Genomic DNA, 15,686 nt, shown 5'->3' on the forward strand with positions numbered 1-15,686 from the left:
GAGCTGGAGAGGAAAGCCCACAGAACTCCTGGGCCCCCACTGGGTGGGAAGGTCGAGGCGGGGCCTGGAGCAGGCGTCCAGCCAGGAGGGGGCGGGCAGAGACCCTGGTGGGAGGGCTGGAGGCTGCTGTGGCTTCGGAGCCCGCAAGCAGGAGGGAGCAGGCGCCTTCCCTAGCTGGAGGGCCTCTCCCTCGCCACGAGGACCGCGCCTCCTCCGGCAGCCTCGCCCACGCCGATCCCCAGCCGCTCCATCCTTGGCCATTAAAGAACCACAGTGCCTGGCGCCTTCCTGGAGACCCCGGCCCTAGAGAGGCTCAGGAGCCGGCGCTGCAGGACCGGGAGGACGGCATGCGTCCGCCGGGAGCTGCCTCCTGGGCGCCCAGGCTCTGAGGCTGCGGCCCCGCTGCGCCATTGTACGTGAGCACCGCCCGGGGAGTCCACGCCACGATGGGGCACCTGCCGGCTAGGGCGCTCCCTGGCCGCCGCCTGCTGCCGCTGCTCGGGCTCTTTGTGCTGCTCAAGGTAGGGGAGCTCCATCTTCTCCCGAGGCGGTCCTCCCCGCAGGCGGAGAGATGCGCCCGGGAAGCACCAGCTGCGGCCGGAGCCCGCTTTATTGTCCTGTGCGGTCCGGGCTCCGAGGGATGCGGGTGGGGAGATGCTTGGGGAAGTTTGCAACCCCAGCCACCAGCCTTTGTGCTCCCGGGCAGCATCCAGGCTGGGCTCCTTGGCTAGTGCGCTCTCAGGCTAAACGAGGCCACTTTCTCTGTGGTCCCCACTGAGCCCCAAAGCCGCGCAACCTTTTTGCCCTCCCCCACCGGCTGCTTTGTTTTAATTTACCTTCTGCTGGAATTACCCTCGCGGGCTGAGCTCTCCACAGGCTGCAGCCAGTGAAGGCGGTGGAGGGGTGGGGGGTGTCAGTGTGAACCCGGAGAGGACTCCTCTCGCCGCCGTCTTTCCTCCACCCTGAAAATACCTTGTTAAAAAAAAAAATAATGTCTCTAGACTTTCTTCACTCTGATTACAGAGGATGCTGCGTCTGTAGGAAAATGCATAATTCACTTTTCTTTCCTGAGATTTTACTTTGAGAAAGATTTCCCTTCTAGAAACCTAGACTGACACCTAAATACAACCATACAAATATGAACTTAAATTCACCTACCTGTTTTTGGGGGGGTGGGGGCGGGAGTTGGTGTGAAGTTAAGAAGTGATTACCGACCGCGTCTACTGAAGCGCGGAAATGGGTCCTTTCTTTTCCTCTCGGAAAAGCAAACTTGAGACTGGAGTCCACAGGTGAAGGGAGCTATCCGTTCAGCACCACGCAGAGACCCACTCTAGACATGGATGGAAGAGGGATGGCTGTAAAGGCTTCTGATTAAGAAATCACTTCTACCTCACATGAACTATCAATTATGGGTGCATGGCCAGGGTATGGTGGAATTGCACCCATGGATTCAGAACAGCACGAATGTCCAGTGCTCTGTTTCCATGCATCTTCATGGAAAACAGAGAAGAGTAATCTCGGGGCAAAACAGCGACCGAGTATGTAAGTCAGATTGTAAATTATATGCTTAACATGCTCTTAAGCATATTCTTAAGTTGTCGATAATCCTTTTTATTTTAAAATCTGGCAAAAATATAAGTTCAGTTATATTTTTTCCACCTAAGATGTTGTTCATTAGTGCTCCTTGCAAATATATTAGACTTCAGAAGGGTTTTCTGCTAATTTTTCAATATGTCAAACTGTGCTAGGACTATTCTATCTATGACACACTGATTAGGGGTTTAAAATGAGAAAACGAGTCACTAAGCATTTTACCAAGTAACAGCTAGTACTTGAATGTACAACAATCGCTCTAACCTTAATCTTTGAAACTGCAGGTTTTTGTATGTGTTTTTCATTGTGAACGGAGACTACAGAGATGGGAAAAATTGGGTTGGGAGTGGAGTTAGAAGGTTGAAATTGAAATGCAAAAATGTGGTAAAAGTTTAGCCGGGCGTGGTGGCTAATGCTTGTAATCCCCACGCTTGGGAGGCTGAGACAGGATCGCACAGGTTCGAAGCCAGCCTCAGCTACTTAGTGAGGCTCTCGGCAACTTAGTGAGATCCTGTTTCCAAATAAAGTATAAAATAGGTCTGGGAGTATAGCCTGGAGGTAAAAAGCCTCTGGGTTCCACCCCCAGTAATATATATATATATATATATATATATATATATATATATATAATATATATATGGCATATATATGGTGTATATATATGGTATATATATGACACATATATGGTATATATATGGTATATATATATATATATATATATATATATATATATATATATATATATTATATATGTGGTATATATATTGCAAAAGTTTGAACTCAAAACTCAGTAATGGAATGAGAAATCACCTCTGGTGATGGGATAATGATTATCTTAGTGGCTGTAAGTGAAGTTCGTGCTGTTTCACAAAGAAGATATATTCCTCAACATTTGCATGTAAATGTCCACTGTGGTAAGCTGCATAACATAGTAAATACATTTAAAGAAATATTATTGTAAAGTGACAAGTAATTTTGTAAGAAAAGTTATTTTCCTTTCTTTCTTTATATAAATGCAATATTTGTTCAATCTTAATGTAAAGCATGCCAGTGGAAGAATATATCTGGAAAAATTATAATGTGTGTGTATATATATATATATATATATATATATATATATATATATATATATGTGTGTGTGTGTGTGTGTGTGTGTGTGTGTGTGTGTGTGTGTTTATATATGTGGAATACCCAGTATACTAATCTTCCAAGCATTTAACGTTTTTTTTTAATTTAACCTATTTTATTACAGTTAACAAGAGATGTTCAGAGTAGTAAATAAATTGAGCAATGTCTTACATTTAGGGAGTAGCATATTACATGGTTCATTAGAAATATGAGATAATCTCTTTATAATTTGGAGATACTGTTGAATTCAAGGTCCTGAAAAAATGCCAGTAAAATACACATAACTGAGCCAGGCGTGGTGGCGCAGGCTTGTAATCCCAGCATTCGGGAGGCCGAGACAGGAGGATTGTGATTCGCAGACAGCCTCAGCTACTTAGTGAGGCCCTTTGCAACTCGGTGGGATCCTGTTTCAAAATAAAGAATAAATAAAAATAGGGCTGAGGGTGTAGCTCAGAGGTAGAATGACTCTGGGTTCCATCCCCAGAACCGCAAAAAAAAAAAATCTAACTGTGCATATGGTGACAGAAACAGTAGAACTACACCATTATTAAATACCAAATTGTCAACCGTGTCTCAGAAATCACATCCTCAAAGGTTCCTGCGTGTTGAGTCAGAAACAAACCATTCACCCATCCTCCCCTTAAAAATCTCCACATGATTCATTATGGTCAATTAATTTTTCATATAAATATTTCTGTATAAATATCCTCTATGGGAGAGCAAAAAATCCCTAAGGACCAGAAGTCAGAGAGATGCAAACCTGAACTGGAGTCATAGTTTTATATTTTCTACAGTTCAGAAACAGCAGCTGGATATAAGCACTGGGAACCTGTGAATGGCTGTAGCCCATTTTCCATGGGGAATCTGTGACTGACCATGGAGGCCTGTGCTTCATCCATTATTCAGAGTTTAGCAACAGGAATATTTAACCAGGTGTCTGTCTCAGATTGTCTACATTATATGTTGTGAGTGTACATCTGCATCATTGATGTTGCATGAATGCAATGTTAGTTGTGAAAATAATTAATTTTAGCCAGGCATGATGGCGTACGCTTGTAATCCCAGTACTTGGCGGGGGCTGAGACAGGAAGATCACAGGTTCGTGGCCAGCCTCAGCTACTTAGTGAGGCCCTCTGCAGCTTTGTGAGACCCTGTTTCAAAATAAAGAATAAAAAACAGAGGTGGGGCTGTAGCTTAGAGGTAACATGGCCCTGGGTTCAATCCCCAGTACTCCAATACTGCAAAAAATAATTTTTTGCAGTATTTAATTTTGTATATATATACATATATATATAATATATATGTATATATATAATATATATGTATATATATAATATATATGTATATATAATATATATGTATATATATATAATATATAATATTATATATAATATAATATATAATAAAATAATTTTTTGGAGTATTTAATTTTGTATATATATACATATATATAATTTTGTATATATATAAATTTGTATATATATATACAAAATTTAATTTTGTATATATATATATATATATATATATATATATATACACAAAAATAGAACTCCATTATCAGAGAACCTACCAATCTTGAAGTGTTCTCTCTATGAATACACATGGAGCATTAATCTAGTGAGTCACCCTCTTGTGTATCTTTTCATAATTCCCAATGAAAACAGTATAACTTCTTTCACCTCTCTTATCTTTACTGACCTCTCCCTGAAAATGGCTTCCTGTCTCGATTCAACCAATATTAGTACTTTGTCAGCTGAGAAGTAAAACATAGAATGTGCTGTCTCAGAAACTTGAAGTCTGACTTCCCTGAAATGTCGCTTATTCGTGGTCATCTAGTATGTCCCCTAAACTCTCAGGCTTTGCATATTCCTTCTTTCCTTCTTAACTTCTTTATTTTACTTATTTCTATACTTATCTGAGATATCATCAAAGAACATCAAATACCAAAGAAACCTGTTTTAAAGAGGTGTTTTTTAAAAAGATATTCTTGTTCAAATGTATAAAGCATGAGTGTTATGTTACTGGCTGTTCCGGTCTGCTTTGTCACAGCCGTAATCCATAGAACAGACCCCATAACTAAGAGGAAAGAAGCTTTATTTTCTTACAGTTTTGGGCTCAGTCCATGTGAGGCTGGGGACCGAGGATCTCAGAACATGGCGGCAAAAGGGAGAGAGAGAAAAAGCACACGGGCTGTGCTCCTCACAACATGGAGGCCAGAACAAGAGAGGGGAAGTGTGGAGAGGAGAAATCATATATTATCTCCAAGGCCAGCTCCCCCAGAGACCCACCTCTGCAGCCACACCCAGATAAATCCTCCACTGTTGGGATTACAAACCTCCTAACTCACCTATATCAACTCCAAACAGTAATAAATGAACTTTTTAGAAGATATTTCATATCTAACTATAAAACACTGGTTATACATACATTCTACTTTTACCCAGAAAAAATATCCACTTTTCACATCTGTCTTTTTGTCTCTGCTTCCCTAGGTCAATCTGTCTGTTTCTCTCTCTCTCTCTCTCTCTCTCTCTCTCTCTCTCTCTCTCTCTCTCACACACACACACACACACACAGTTTCACCTTTCCTATTAAGATTCCATTGTATATTCTATAGAACCAGCAGATGATCCATCATCCTTTCTTTTTTCTGGAGAAACCTAGCTCATCCTGCCCCTCCCTCCAGTGAAGTTTGTGGCCCTTAACTCTTCTCTCATCTCACTCCTTTGATAAATGGCATTGCCAACCTTTCAGAGAATTTCTTTTACCCGTAGCATCCCCAGGAAAGTGATGGAGTGATGCTCCTTTCTTTTGTGAACACACGTCTCCTTTAGTCCTTTGCTACATAAAGGTGAAAATTCACATTATTCCTCTGCTTTGTTTTCACCCCCAAGAAAATATATACCTATATGTACCAATGACTAAAGACAGTAGGAGAGAGCTGTACTTTGAAGTGAAGTCCTGTGCTAGGAGCGGTGGTGCACACACCTGTAATCCCAGTACTAGAGAGGCCGAGACAGAAGGACAACAGGTTCAAGGCCAACCTCGGCAATGTAATGAGACCCTCAGCCACTTAGTGAGAGACTATTTCAAAACAAAAATAAAAATGGCTGGGCGTGTAGCTCAGAAATGGAATGCTCCTGGGTTTAATCCCCAGTTACCTACTCCCTACACACGAACGCACACAAACACACACAAACACACACACACACACACACACACACACACACACATAGCAGCACTATTTCTAGTGTCTAAACATCCAATATAAAGAGATTCAGACTCCTAAATAGATCAGCTCCTGCATTTCATAAATAAAGTCCCAACTTGAGACTTGAGTGTTTGCAAGAGGATCTGCGGTGTTGGATATGGTTGGTATACCTGGATAAAGACTGTGCTGCGTAGCAGTGGGGCGGAGTCGAAGGAGTCACTGGAGTGATCACAGGTGTTCACTCCTCTCTCTGTCCCTCGCTGAGTGCACCCAGGTACATGGCTCAGGTGATGTTAGTCTCAGGGACACAGCCCAGTTGAGTGACAAGCTTTACTGTGAAACACCAAATATTTTTCTCCACTTTCAAAGACAACATCATTCAAATGTACTTTGAATATCTTTTAAAATAAAGCAACATTTATGGCATTTTTTATCTTTTAGTGTACCTAGTATTGGCTGGTAGAAATAGAATAGAAACTTAATGAACAGGGTGCCAGTTTTCTGCACTGTATAAATAGCTTCTGGCTGAGAATTGTGAACCGCAGTAGTCTCGACTTGTAAATATCTCTTTAAGAAAACATGAGAAAGTTCTCTTTATATGAGCTAAATTGTCATAATTACAATGCTCTTGTAATGCCATATATGGAAAAATTATCAGTAACTTGCATTATCTTATTAAAACCACAAATCAGATTCTAATACATGATTTCCCTGAAATGGAATATTTGCAGTTGCTCATTTATTTGTCAGCTGCTGCCCTCTCTGCTCTCTGATACCATTGATTTAAAAGTAGCAATAGGCATCACAAGAGAAACGGTCTCTTACCTGTACACACATCCCTCAACTCCAACTAATTCCCACACGCGCAGGCGGCAGTGTTGCTTCCTCTTTCGCCCTCCTTTGACCACTGCCTTCAGAACTAACCAAGATTTCTGCGTTCCTGGTGGTAGAAAACCCTCCAAGTCTTGCCGGAGTGTTACCCTTAACAGACCATCTCTTTTCTCTACTTCAATCTCAGTTATACCAATGGCCGTGTTTAATCCAGGGTTATAACTCAGTGACACAGGGGACAATTCTACATTGTGTGGCTTTAGTGATCCCCTGGTACTACTCTTTGTGTTTAAACAAATACAGAAATGCCTTTATACACTAGTGTTGTTGATCTGAGAAGCCAAAATAAGGTGAATATAGTACCAGTAGAGGAGGCAGGACTGGGGATGGGTGAGGCAATACAGCAGAACTCTGACCCTGGTCTCTTCCCCTGCACTTGATTCCTGCAACATCCATGATTCTCACCAGCCGCTAAGCAGAACACCTCTCCTTAAACACCTCTCCTGTACGCTGAGATCATTACTCATAGCGTTTTTCTTCCTCAAGATTATGCTCAGATACAGAACACCAATTCTGTTTTTCCCTCTGTACACAGTGCCTTCCAATTTATTTCTGTAACCATCTCTTACCCCTGAGTCAGAAAATTATCTTTGATGCTCGCAAAGTCTAATTTTCAAATGAAGGATTTCTTCCCTTTTTCCTTCTCTTCTTTCTGCTTTTCTTAGTTGCTTAAAGACTAGATTTTTTTGCTTCTAGGTTTTTAAACCAAACAAAGAAAGGATATTAGAGTCAAGGTAGACGAGGCTTCTTGATGAAAGGGTTTTTCTATGCCTGTCAGAAAACTGAGATGAAAGAGAGAAAAATGATACATGGAAAAAGATTCCAGAAACAGAGACTCTCACCTGGAAGTAGGCTGTAAGCTTAAGAGATGTATTACAAATTATAAATACGCATGGTAGTTTCTATAAGAAAATAGAGGGAAAAATAGAAGATAAAATAAAGAAAGCTTGAAGGAAACAAATATATCCCCACCCACCTTTGTGTGTGCAAATAAATGTGCTTTCTTATCACATGCTTTTATTTGGTTTTTCATTCCTCCTAAAGAGTGATGCTGTACAGTTTATTTTTCTAACAAGACTGTTTCTATCGTAAAGTAATTTAAAACCAAATAAACCTGTTTTTATGCTGGTTAATTTGTGTGGCTTTATGAGCAAATTTTTAGAAAGCAGGAGTGCCATTTGTCTACAACATAGGGTTCCCAAATCAGTTCCTAGCAATGTATAAAAGATTCAAGGCATGTGTTTTTTGTATTCTTACTGTTCAGACATCTGAGGTGTTTGTTGGTTTCTGCCCAATGGCTTTTCTCTATAACTTTAATGGTGCATTATACAACATGAGTTCAAGGTGACACATTCATATATTCACACATCACTTGGTGTATTTCTCTGTGTCCTACCTCATCCCCTCCCTCCTCCCTCCCTGTACATGGTAGTGAGATTGGTACTAATACCTTTGTAGATGGATGAAACATTATTTGATCTTCTTTCTTGCTGAAGCCTCATTTCCTCCTCTTTGTCTCCCCCTGCTCTAACTCCCTTCCATTATTCTACGACCTCCTCTTTCATCTGAAGACCTTTTTGTTTTGTTTTTTCTTTAGCTTCCACATATGAGAAAAAAAATACAACCCTTGACTTTCTGAAATTTGCTGATTTCATTTAGCATAATGTTCTCTAGTTCCTTCCATTTCCCACAGTCATAATTTTGGGGTGTTTGTGGGGGGGCCGAGGCCTTCTACCTTTATTATTTTTATTTTATTTTACAAAGAGTTTCACTGAGTCACTGCAGCCATCCACAAACCCGCAACCCTCCTATCTCAGCCTTCCAAATTACAGGTATGCACCACCATACCTGACTAATTTTGTTCTTCTTTATTGCTTTTTAAAATGTGACTATCTCAGCCTTCCAAATACTAGAATTACAGGTATGCACCACCGTACCTGACTAATTTTGTTCTTTGTTATTGCTTTTTAAAATGTGATTCATGTGTGGGTGAGAAAATACCATCACAAATTTATCATCCCCTTAACATAGTTCCTTCATTATTTTTTTCCCCCAGCCTCCAAAGTCAGTACAGAGAAATTTCTGTCCCTGATCCTTTTTGCCCTTAACCTGATACCAGAGACCAACTCTGAGTCTATGGACTGATGTAGAATGTAGCTCCCTCTTGGTTTTTTCAAAAATTTACATTTGGCTTATACAAGTAATATATCAGAGGATTCCAAAGAATCTTCCAGTCCTATCTGATGTCCGGTTCCTAACTCCCTGTACTTATATCTGAATTAAATTTTAATTAGCTCCAGCATTTCTGCTTCTAGATTCTCACCTAAATTTCTAAATAATTTCTCTTTGTCATTTCCCCCCTTGAAAGAGTATCCTATAACCTTTTTCTTTTCTTCTTCTTCTTCTTTTTTGGTCTGACCAGTGTTTATCTAAAGCCCAGATAGCAGCATTGAAAAGTTAGTTTCCTTCTTTAATATTAAGTCCATCTTCTAGTTTCTAGGCTATTGATTCACTACCCCATTCTTTTGGTTATCTATTGACTGAGTACCTATTATGTGCCAGTGGTTGAGAGAGATGTCAAAAGTACAGGCATGGATGCTGCCAGTTGAATCTCTTTGGTGGCACAGTGGGAATATATACCTGTAAAAATAAAATGTCATTAAAAGTGGTCAAATGTTTTTTAAATAGAGGAAAGTCTGGGGTGTTAAAGGAGAGGTACTGGCTTAAGAGGCTACAAGAGTTGAATCCTAAAGCATTTAAAATTAATGTTTCAATAATGGCAGTAATTTCTTTCTTTTTTTTTTTTTTGGTGGTACTGGGGTTCCTGGAAGCCCTTCTACCTCTGGGCTACACTCCCAGATCTATTTTTTTTTTTTGAAACAGGGTCTCTTATGCCAGCGTGGCTGGCTTCGAACCTGCGCGATCCTCCTGTCTCCACCTCCCAAGCACGGGGATGACAAGCGTGCGCCACCACGCCCGGCCAATAATGGCAGTAATTTCAACATGCCACCTAAATTAGTGTAATGTTCATTTGAGTATTAGCATATACACACTAACTAACAAATGACTAAAATACAAAAACCATGTATATTAATAAAACAAATACCATCACTTAAGTAATTCAGTGGTTTGCTATTTAGTTAAAAGGTATTACAGATGTTGCAATACATTGATCTATATCCACAGTATATTGCTGTAATTGGTGAAGTTTGGGTTATTTATAAGTTCTTTGTTGAACTTCAATTTTTTGTTTCTGTCTGTTGGCAAATCAGGGATAGACATGGAGAAATTGTGATCAAGTTATTTATACTTTTACTTACATGGCAAAACAAAAATTTTCCCACTACTCCATGAGTTTATTTTTGTGGTACCGGGGATGGAACTCAGGGGCATTCTACCTCCAAGCTATACCCTCAGCCCAATTTTATTCTTTTATTTTTGAAACAGGATCTCACTAAGTTGTGGAGGGCCTAATTAAGTAACTGAAGCTAGCCGTGAGCCTGTGGTCCTTCTTTCTTAACCTGCCAAGTACTAGGATTATAAGAGTATTCCACCACACCTGGCTTCATGAGTTTATTAAGGAGAATTCTATCTGGAGAATATGGAAGTAGCATTGCTAAATTTTTAATGAATGAATGGTTTTATTTATAAAATATGAATCATCTTCTTTACTTACTAGCAAGTCAAAAAACTTCGGGAAACCTCAGACAGCATATTACACAAGTCTTTTTCTCTCCTGGGATGGTTTCATGAGGATTAAGGCTTTTCTCTAAAACAAACCAGGAATTTCTAATTTAAGTTTAATTGTTGGTCCATTAAATATTCTAATAACATTGCTACTCTATTTCTATTTACTTGGATGTGGTACTGAAAATAAAAGTGTAATCATAAAACCTGTAAGGCTATTGCCAAATACCACACAGTTTATGCATCATATTTTCAGGAAGGATGGACACCACCACTATGAGACAATGTCATTATTTGGATGTAGCAAAAATTCTTAATATTTATCTACAAAGCAAAAATGGCTTCTGAAGCTTCTGAATTCTCAGTTGATTAATAAGGGGAATAATGAAAATCTAGGGAGTTGGATCTTGTCTGTGATATGTTATTTACCATGACATCGTATGGTTAAAGGGATGGATTAGTACAATAACATTATATACACACCAGTGCAGCGATAAAATGTGACCAAGTTTATTTTGCACCATCATAAGGAATTTCTTCTGCCATGTTTCCCAACTAAATTGCACTTTTTAATTTGTCTCTCAAAACTCTATTCAAAAGTATGCTAAGGCTCTTAGGATTTGTAATATGGAGATTCTGGTATTGTCAGTGCTCTGCTAAAATGATCGAAAGGGCTTAGAATTAAATGCTTAATTAAATGCTTTGGACTTTGTTATAAAAAACCGAGCCTATGAGGTTTGGTTTGTTTCTAATTAGCAAAATCTGATAAAACAGCTACCTTTTAGGGTACCCGAGTGGCTTTCTTGATTCACTTTTTGTAAATTTGCAACTAATAAAAGACAGCTGTCTCTTTAGAGCATTTTTCATCTGCAAACTCTTGCCCTGCTATTTCAACTGCTACATTAATGCCACGATTCTTTTTTTGAAAATTAACTGAGCAACGAATAAGAACCTATCTTCTTCTTCTTCTTCTTCTTCTTCTTTTTTTTTTTTTTCGGTACTAGAGATGGAACACAAGGGCATTCTACCTCCGAGTTACATCCCCAGCCCTATATTTTATTCTTTTATATTTTTGTATTTGAAACAGGGTCTCACTGAGTTACAAGGACCTCTCTAAGTAGCTGAGGCTGTCTGGCAACCGCGATCCTCCAGTCTCAGCCTCCCGAATGCTGGGATTACAAGTGTGCGCCACCACGCCCGGCTGAATAAGGTTTCTAACTGACATTCCTGTGGCTAGACTGAGCTCCTCGGTTCTTCAGTTCTTCTTTTTTTTTAAATTGGTGCAGTACAGTCTCAGATCATAATGCGGATCATGTTGACAATGGCAGATAGTCACACAGTACTTGGTGCCCCCCCCCCCATTTTTGCTTTTTCCTCTCTCCCAATACTGAGTGTCCAGGTTAACAATGTTATATTCACATGTAGACACATATGGAATATAGCTTTTCCTTTAATAAACCTCAGCCTTTTCACTCCCCTAACCTTCCTCCCTGACTTTGCTGAGGTTTCCCCTCCTTTACCTGGAGTCCCTCTGGTATCCCTAATACTCCCCAGCTTGAGCATATTAGAGAAAACGTATGTCCCTTCTCTTTCTGTGCTTGGCCGATCTCACTTAACATAATGTTCTCCAGTTCTTTCCATCTTCATGCAAATGACATGATTTTCTTCTTTATTGCTGAGTATGATTCTATTTTGTGTATTCCTCATAATTTTGCAATCCATTCATCTGTTGATGGAGACCTAGGTTGGTTCCATATTTTGGCTACTGAAAATTGTGCTGCTATGATCATGGGTAAGTTCGAGTCTTCTTTTGACTCCATGAATTCTTGTGCTTCTGAAGTAAAGCAATCTTAATTTGAAATCTTTAAGTAAATATGAATCAGGTGTGCCTCTCCATACACAAGAATAATAATGCACGGTATTGTTTTATAATTATGTCTTACAAATTGGAAAAATAATAGTAATTCACTGCAGAAAAAAGTATAAAATATAACAGGCAGAAAATAATTATTCCTAAACACTATTTCAGAGTAAATATCTGCTGGGGATATAGTCCTTGATTTTTCCTATCTAAATATCTAAGGATATATATATATATATGTATATATATATATATATATATATATATATGTATATATATATATATTCTCAAACACACATATATATATGCAATATCAAACTGTTCTACTATACACTCTCTTTTCACTTAGAAATATTGTGATTTTTCAGACCCTAAGTATTTTCAATTCTCTGCCTTTTTTTATTTTTAATTTTTGTACTCGAGATTGAACCCTGGGACATCTATCTCCAACCTATATATCCCAACTAGTTACCTCAAACCTGAAATCCTCCTATTTTAGCCTTCTAAGTACTGGGATTACAGGCATGCACCACCATGCCTGGTTAGTCCTCTACAATTTATGACATTAACCATAGGTTGTAGGTCAAATGATGCAATCCCCAAAATGTACCTGCATTAATTAAGGATCTAGATGATCACAGATATTGATAGTTGAGCGAAAGGATAATTGTGTACCTCTGAGCCTTCCATTAGTGCAATGAGCCAAGAATAAATCATGTAGAAAAATTTAAGATGAAAAATGAACAGGTATTTATTCCCCATCTTCCCACAGTTAAATACTAGGCCTAAAAAACATAAGAATACAGGCTTTCTGGCAAAAATAGAAGGTAGACAAGGGATTTGGGCTGTGTTCCTTGCTAGTTGTGGGCCAGTTGGCATTGTACTGACCTATTCATGGACAGTGAATTACTGAGGTCCCCCCAATTTCTCCAGTGGACAGATCCGCCATCCCCTCAACCCAACACACTGTCCTGGTAGAAAAACTCCTCCTACATTTTACCTATAAGCTTTAAAGAGGGATACTACCCCCCTCTTTGGCCTCAATGTCCTGGGCAGAGTGACTAGCCAAGGGGGTACAACTGACCCAAGTTCATCCCATTCTGGGGCTATACCTCACTGGGCGCCATCTTTGGGACTGACCCAGGATCTAAACAGTAATCACTGGAATCCAGCTCTGCGATCCCTGTCAAACTGGCAATGGTTGTAGCATGAGCGCAGACACAGGGAGCTCAGACAGGAGCTTGGATCTGTCCTCACCATGACACGGAGAGCAAGGAACAGTTCGTCACAGAAAAGAAGCAGGTAGGGGCAGTAGAGGCTTCAGCAAGGCTGTCTTTCAGTGCAAGAAGATAATAATCCTATTTTTCACATTCCACATAGGCTCCCAAAGTGAGCAATATCGTCATGCTTGCTAGGCAATGGGATGAAATATAGATACAGAAAAGAACACAAACATGCCACTATATCTTTTTTGGTACTGGGGATTCAACCCAAGGTCATTCTATCTCCAAGATACATCCCCAGCCCTTATTTATTATTATTTTTTATTTTGAAATAGGGTCTTACTAAGTTGCTAAGAGTCTGGCTGAATTGCTGAGACTGGCCTCAAGTCTGACATCCTCCTGTCTCAGCCTCCCAAGTACTGAGATTATAGTACTTAGGCGGTGAGCATGTTCAGCTCACAAAGCACCTTTCTATGAGAGTTAGGGAGAAATGGGTCATAGGAGGAACTCCTGAAAGAGGAAATCCTATAGAGGAGTAAACAAGACAACCTAAAGGAGGAGAAAGGAGGGGGAAAGAGGAAAATCTCTAAAACACACAAAGTACTTAAACATATCGAAGTCAATCACTAAGCCAAGCAAGGGAGGGAGGGACGGGGAGGGAATGGGGTGGGAATTGGGTAGGGGTTAAATCAGCGATGAGTACATGTATGTACACACAAGTTTTTTACCCCAATAAGTTGTATGAATATAATGCACCAATAAAAAAAATTTTAAAAAGTATATTTCCAGAGGTTGCTGAGTAAAACAAAACAAAACAAAACAAAACCAAAAACAATTCCCCAAAAGGGTGTAGGAGTCAAATGAGTTTGGGCATCGGTGCTCCAGAGTCACTCTATGGCTACACAGGACAATTGCATAACAGCAATCCACTGAAATACAATCCCTCCCTCGCGGCTGGACAGGAACCCGAGTGGTGCTTGGGGTCACAGTGAAGTCATCTGAATCGCAGTGACTCTATGACTGGTCCTACCAGCTGGGGCACTTCCGAGCGGGAAGGGATCATTATGCCAGGCTGCGATAAAAATCGACGGTTCTGGGAAAACCAGGACAGATGGCTCCTGTCCATCCTCTGTTACTAACAAACATGCTCACTGCAGCCTGTGGCCAGCAGCCCCTCCCCCTCCCCACCCAGCCTGAAACAACTAGGCATGCAAGAGGCACTGTAACTATCTCCATCTAAGACGAAAGCCTGTCCAGGAAGGTTTACAGAAACTTTGTAGTAGCCAGGAACGGAAAACAACCAAATGTCCTTCAGTGTGACCACGGCTCAGAAACTGTAGGGCACCCCCCCCCCTCAGCAGTGTCTCCCCCAAAGAGGAGAAATCAACCCTTGGCACTCACAGCGACTCCAGGGGACCTCAGTGAAAACAGCCAATCTCAAGAGGTTGTGCGTGCGTGGTTCCTTTTAGATAATATGATTGAAATACCAAGATAGTGGAGAGGGTTGTCAAGGATTAGAGATCAGGGGTGCTGAAAGGTGTGTGTAGTTCACCAGAAAGTCAGCACCAAGGAGCCTGGTAGTAATCATGGGATGCTTATGTATACTGAACACGGTGGCAGTTCCTTCAAGTTATAATGTGATTCAATTGCAAGATCTGCCTGCCCACACATACATATACACACACACACATACATATACACACACACACATACATATACACACATATATACACACCTACACATGTGGGCACATGTAATTGGTGAAATCTGAATGAGTTAGAGTTCATGAGTGTCAATTTCATGGTTTGGATATTTCCTTGTTTCTATAGGCAAGATAGAAACTTGGGGGACGCAATGAAAACTACAAGAACCTTTCCAGTACTGTCCTTCTCTTTTCCTTTCCTTTCCTTTCCTTTCCTTTCCTTTCCTTTCCTTTCCTTTCCTTTCCTTTCCTTATTCTCTTTCCCTTCCCCTTTTTCCTCCTTCCTTCCTTCCTTCCTTCCTTCCTTCCTTCCTTCCTTCCTTCCTCCCTCCCTTCCTTCTTTCTTTCTTTTTACTTTATCTTTCTTTTTTGTGATAGGGATTGAATCCA

General features: G+C 40.3%; 1 protein-coding gene across 2 annotated transcripts in view; it reads left to right on the forward strand.

The window, feature by feature from the left end:
• Positions 1-446: 446 nt before the first annotated feature.
• The window catches only part of PTPRO (protein tyrosine phosphatase receptor type O), a gene marked incomplete at both ends in the record, with an annotated part of 207,500 nt that continues 192,260 nt past the window's right edge, over positions 447-15,686 (forward strand). For both annotated transcript variants that reach the window (XM_080705559.1, XM_080705560.1), the window contains one exon: positions 447-521. In XM_080705559.1, coding sequence (XP_080561685.1) covers positions 447-521 — 75 coding nt within the window. The remainder of the gene's footprint in view (positions 522-15,686) is intronic.

This window comes from Muscardinus avellanarius (genome assembly GCF_963383645.1).
Source record: "Muscardinus avellanarius genome assembly, chromosome: 11".
In the NCBI taxonomy this organism is placed as follows: domain Eukaryota; kingdom Metazoa; phylum Chordata; class Mammalia; order Rodentia; family Gliridae; genus Muscardinus; species Muscardinus avellanarius.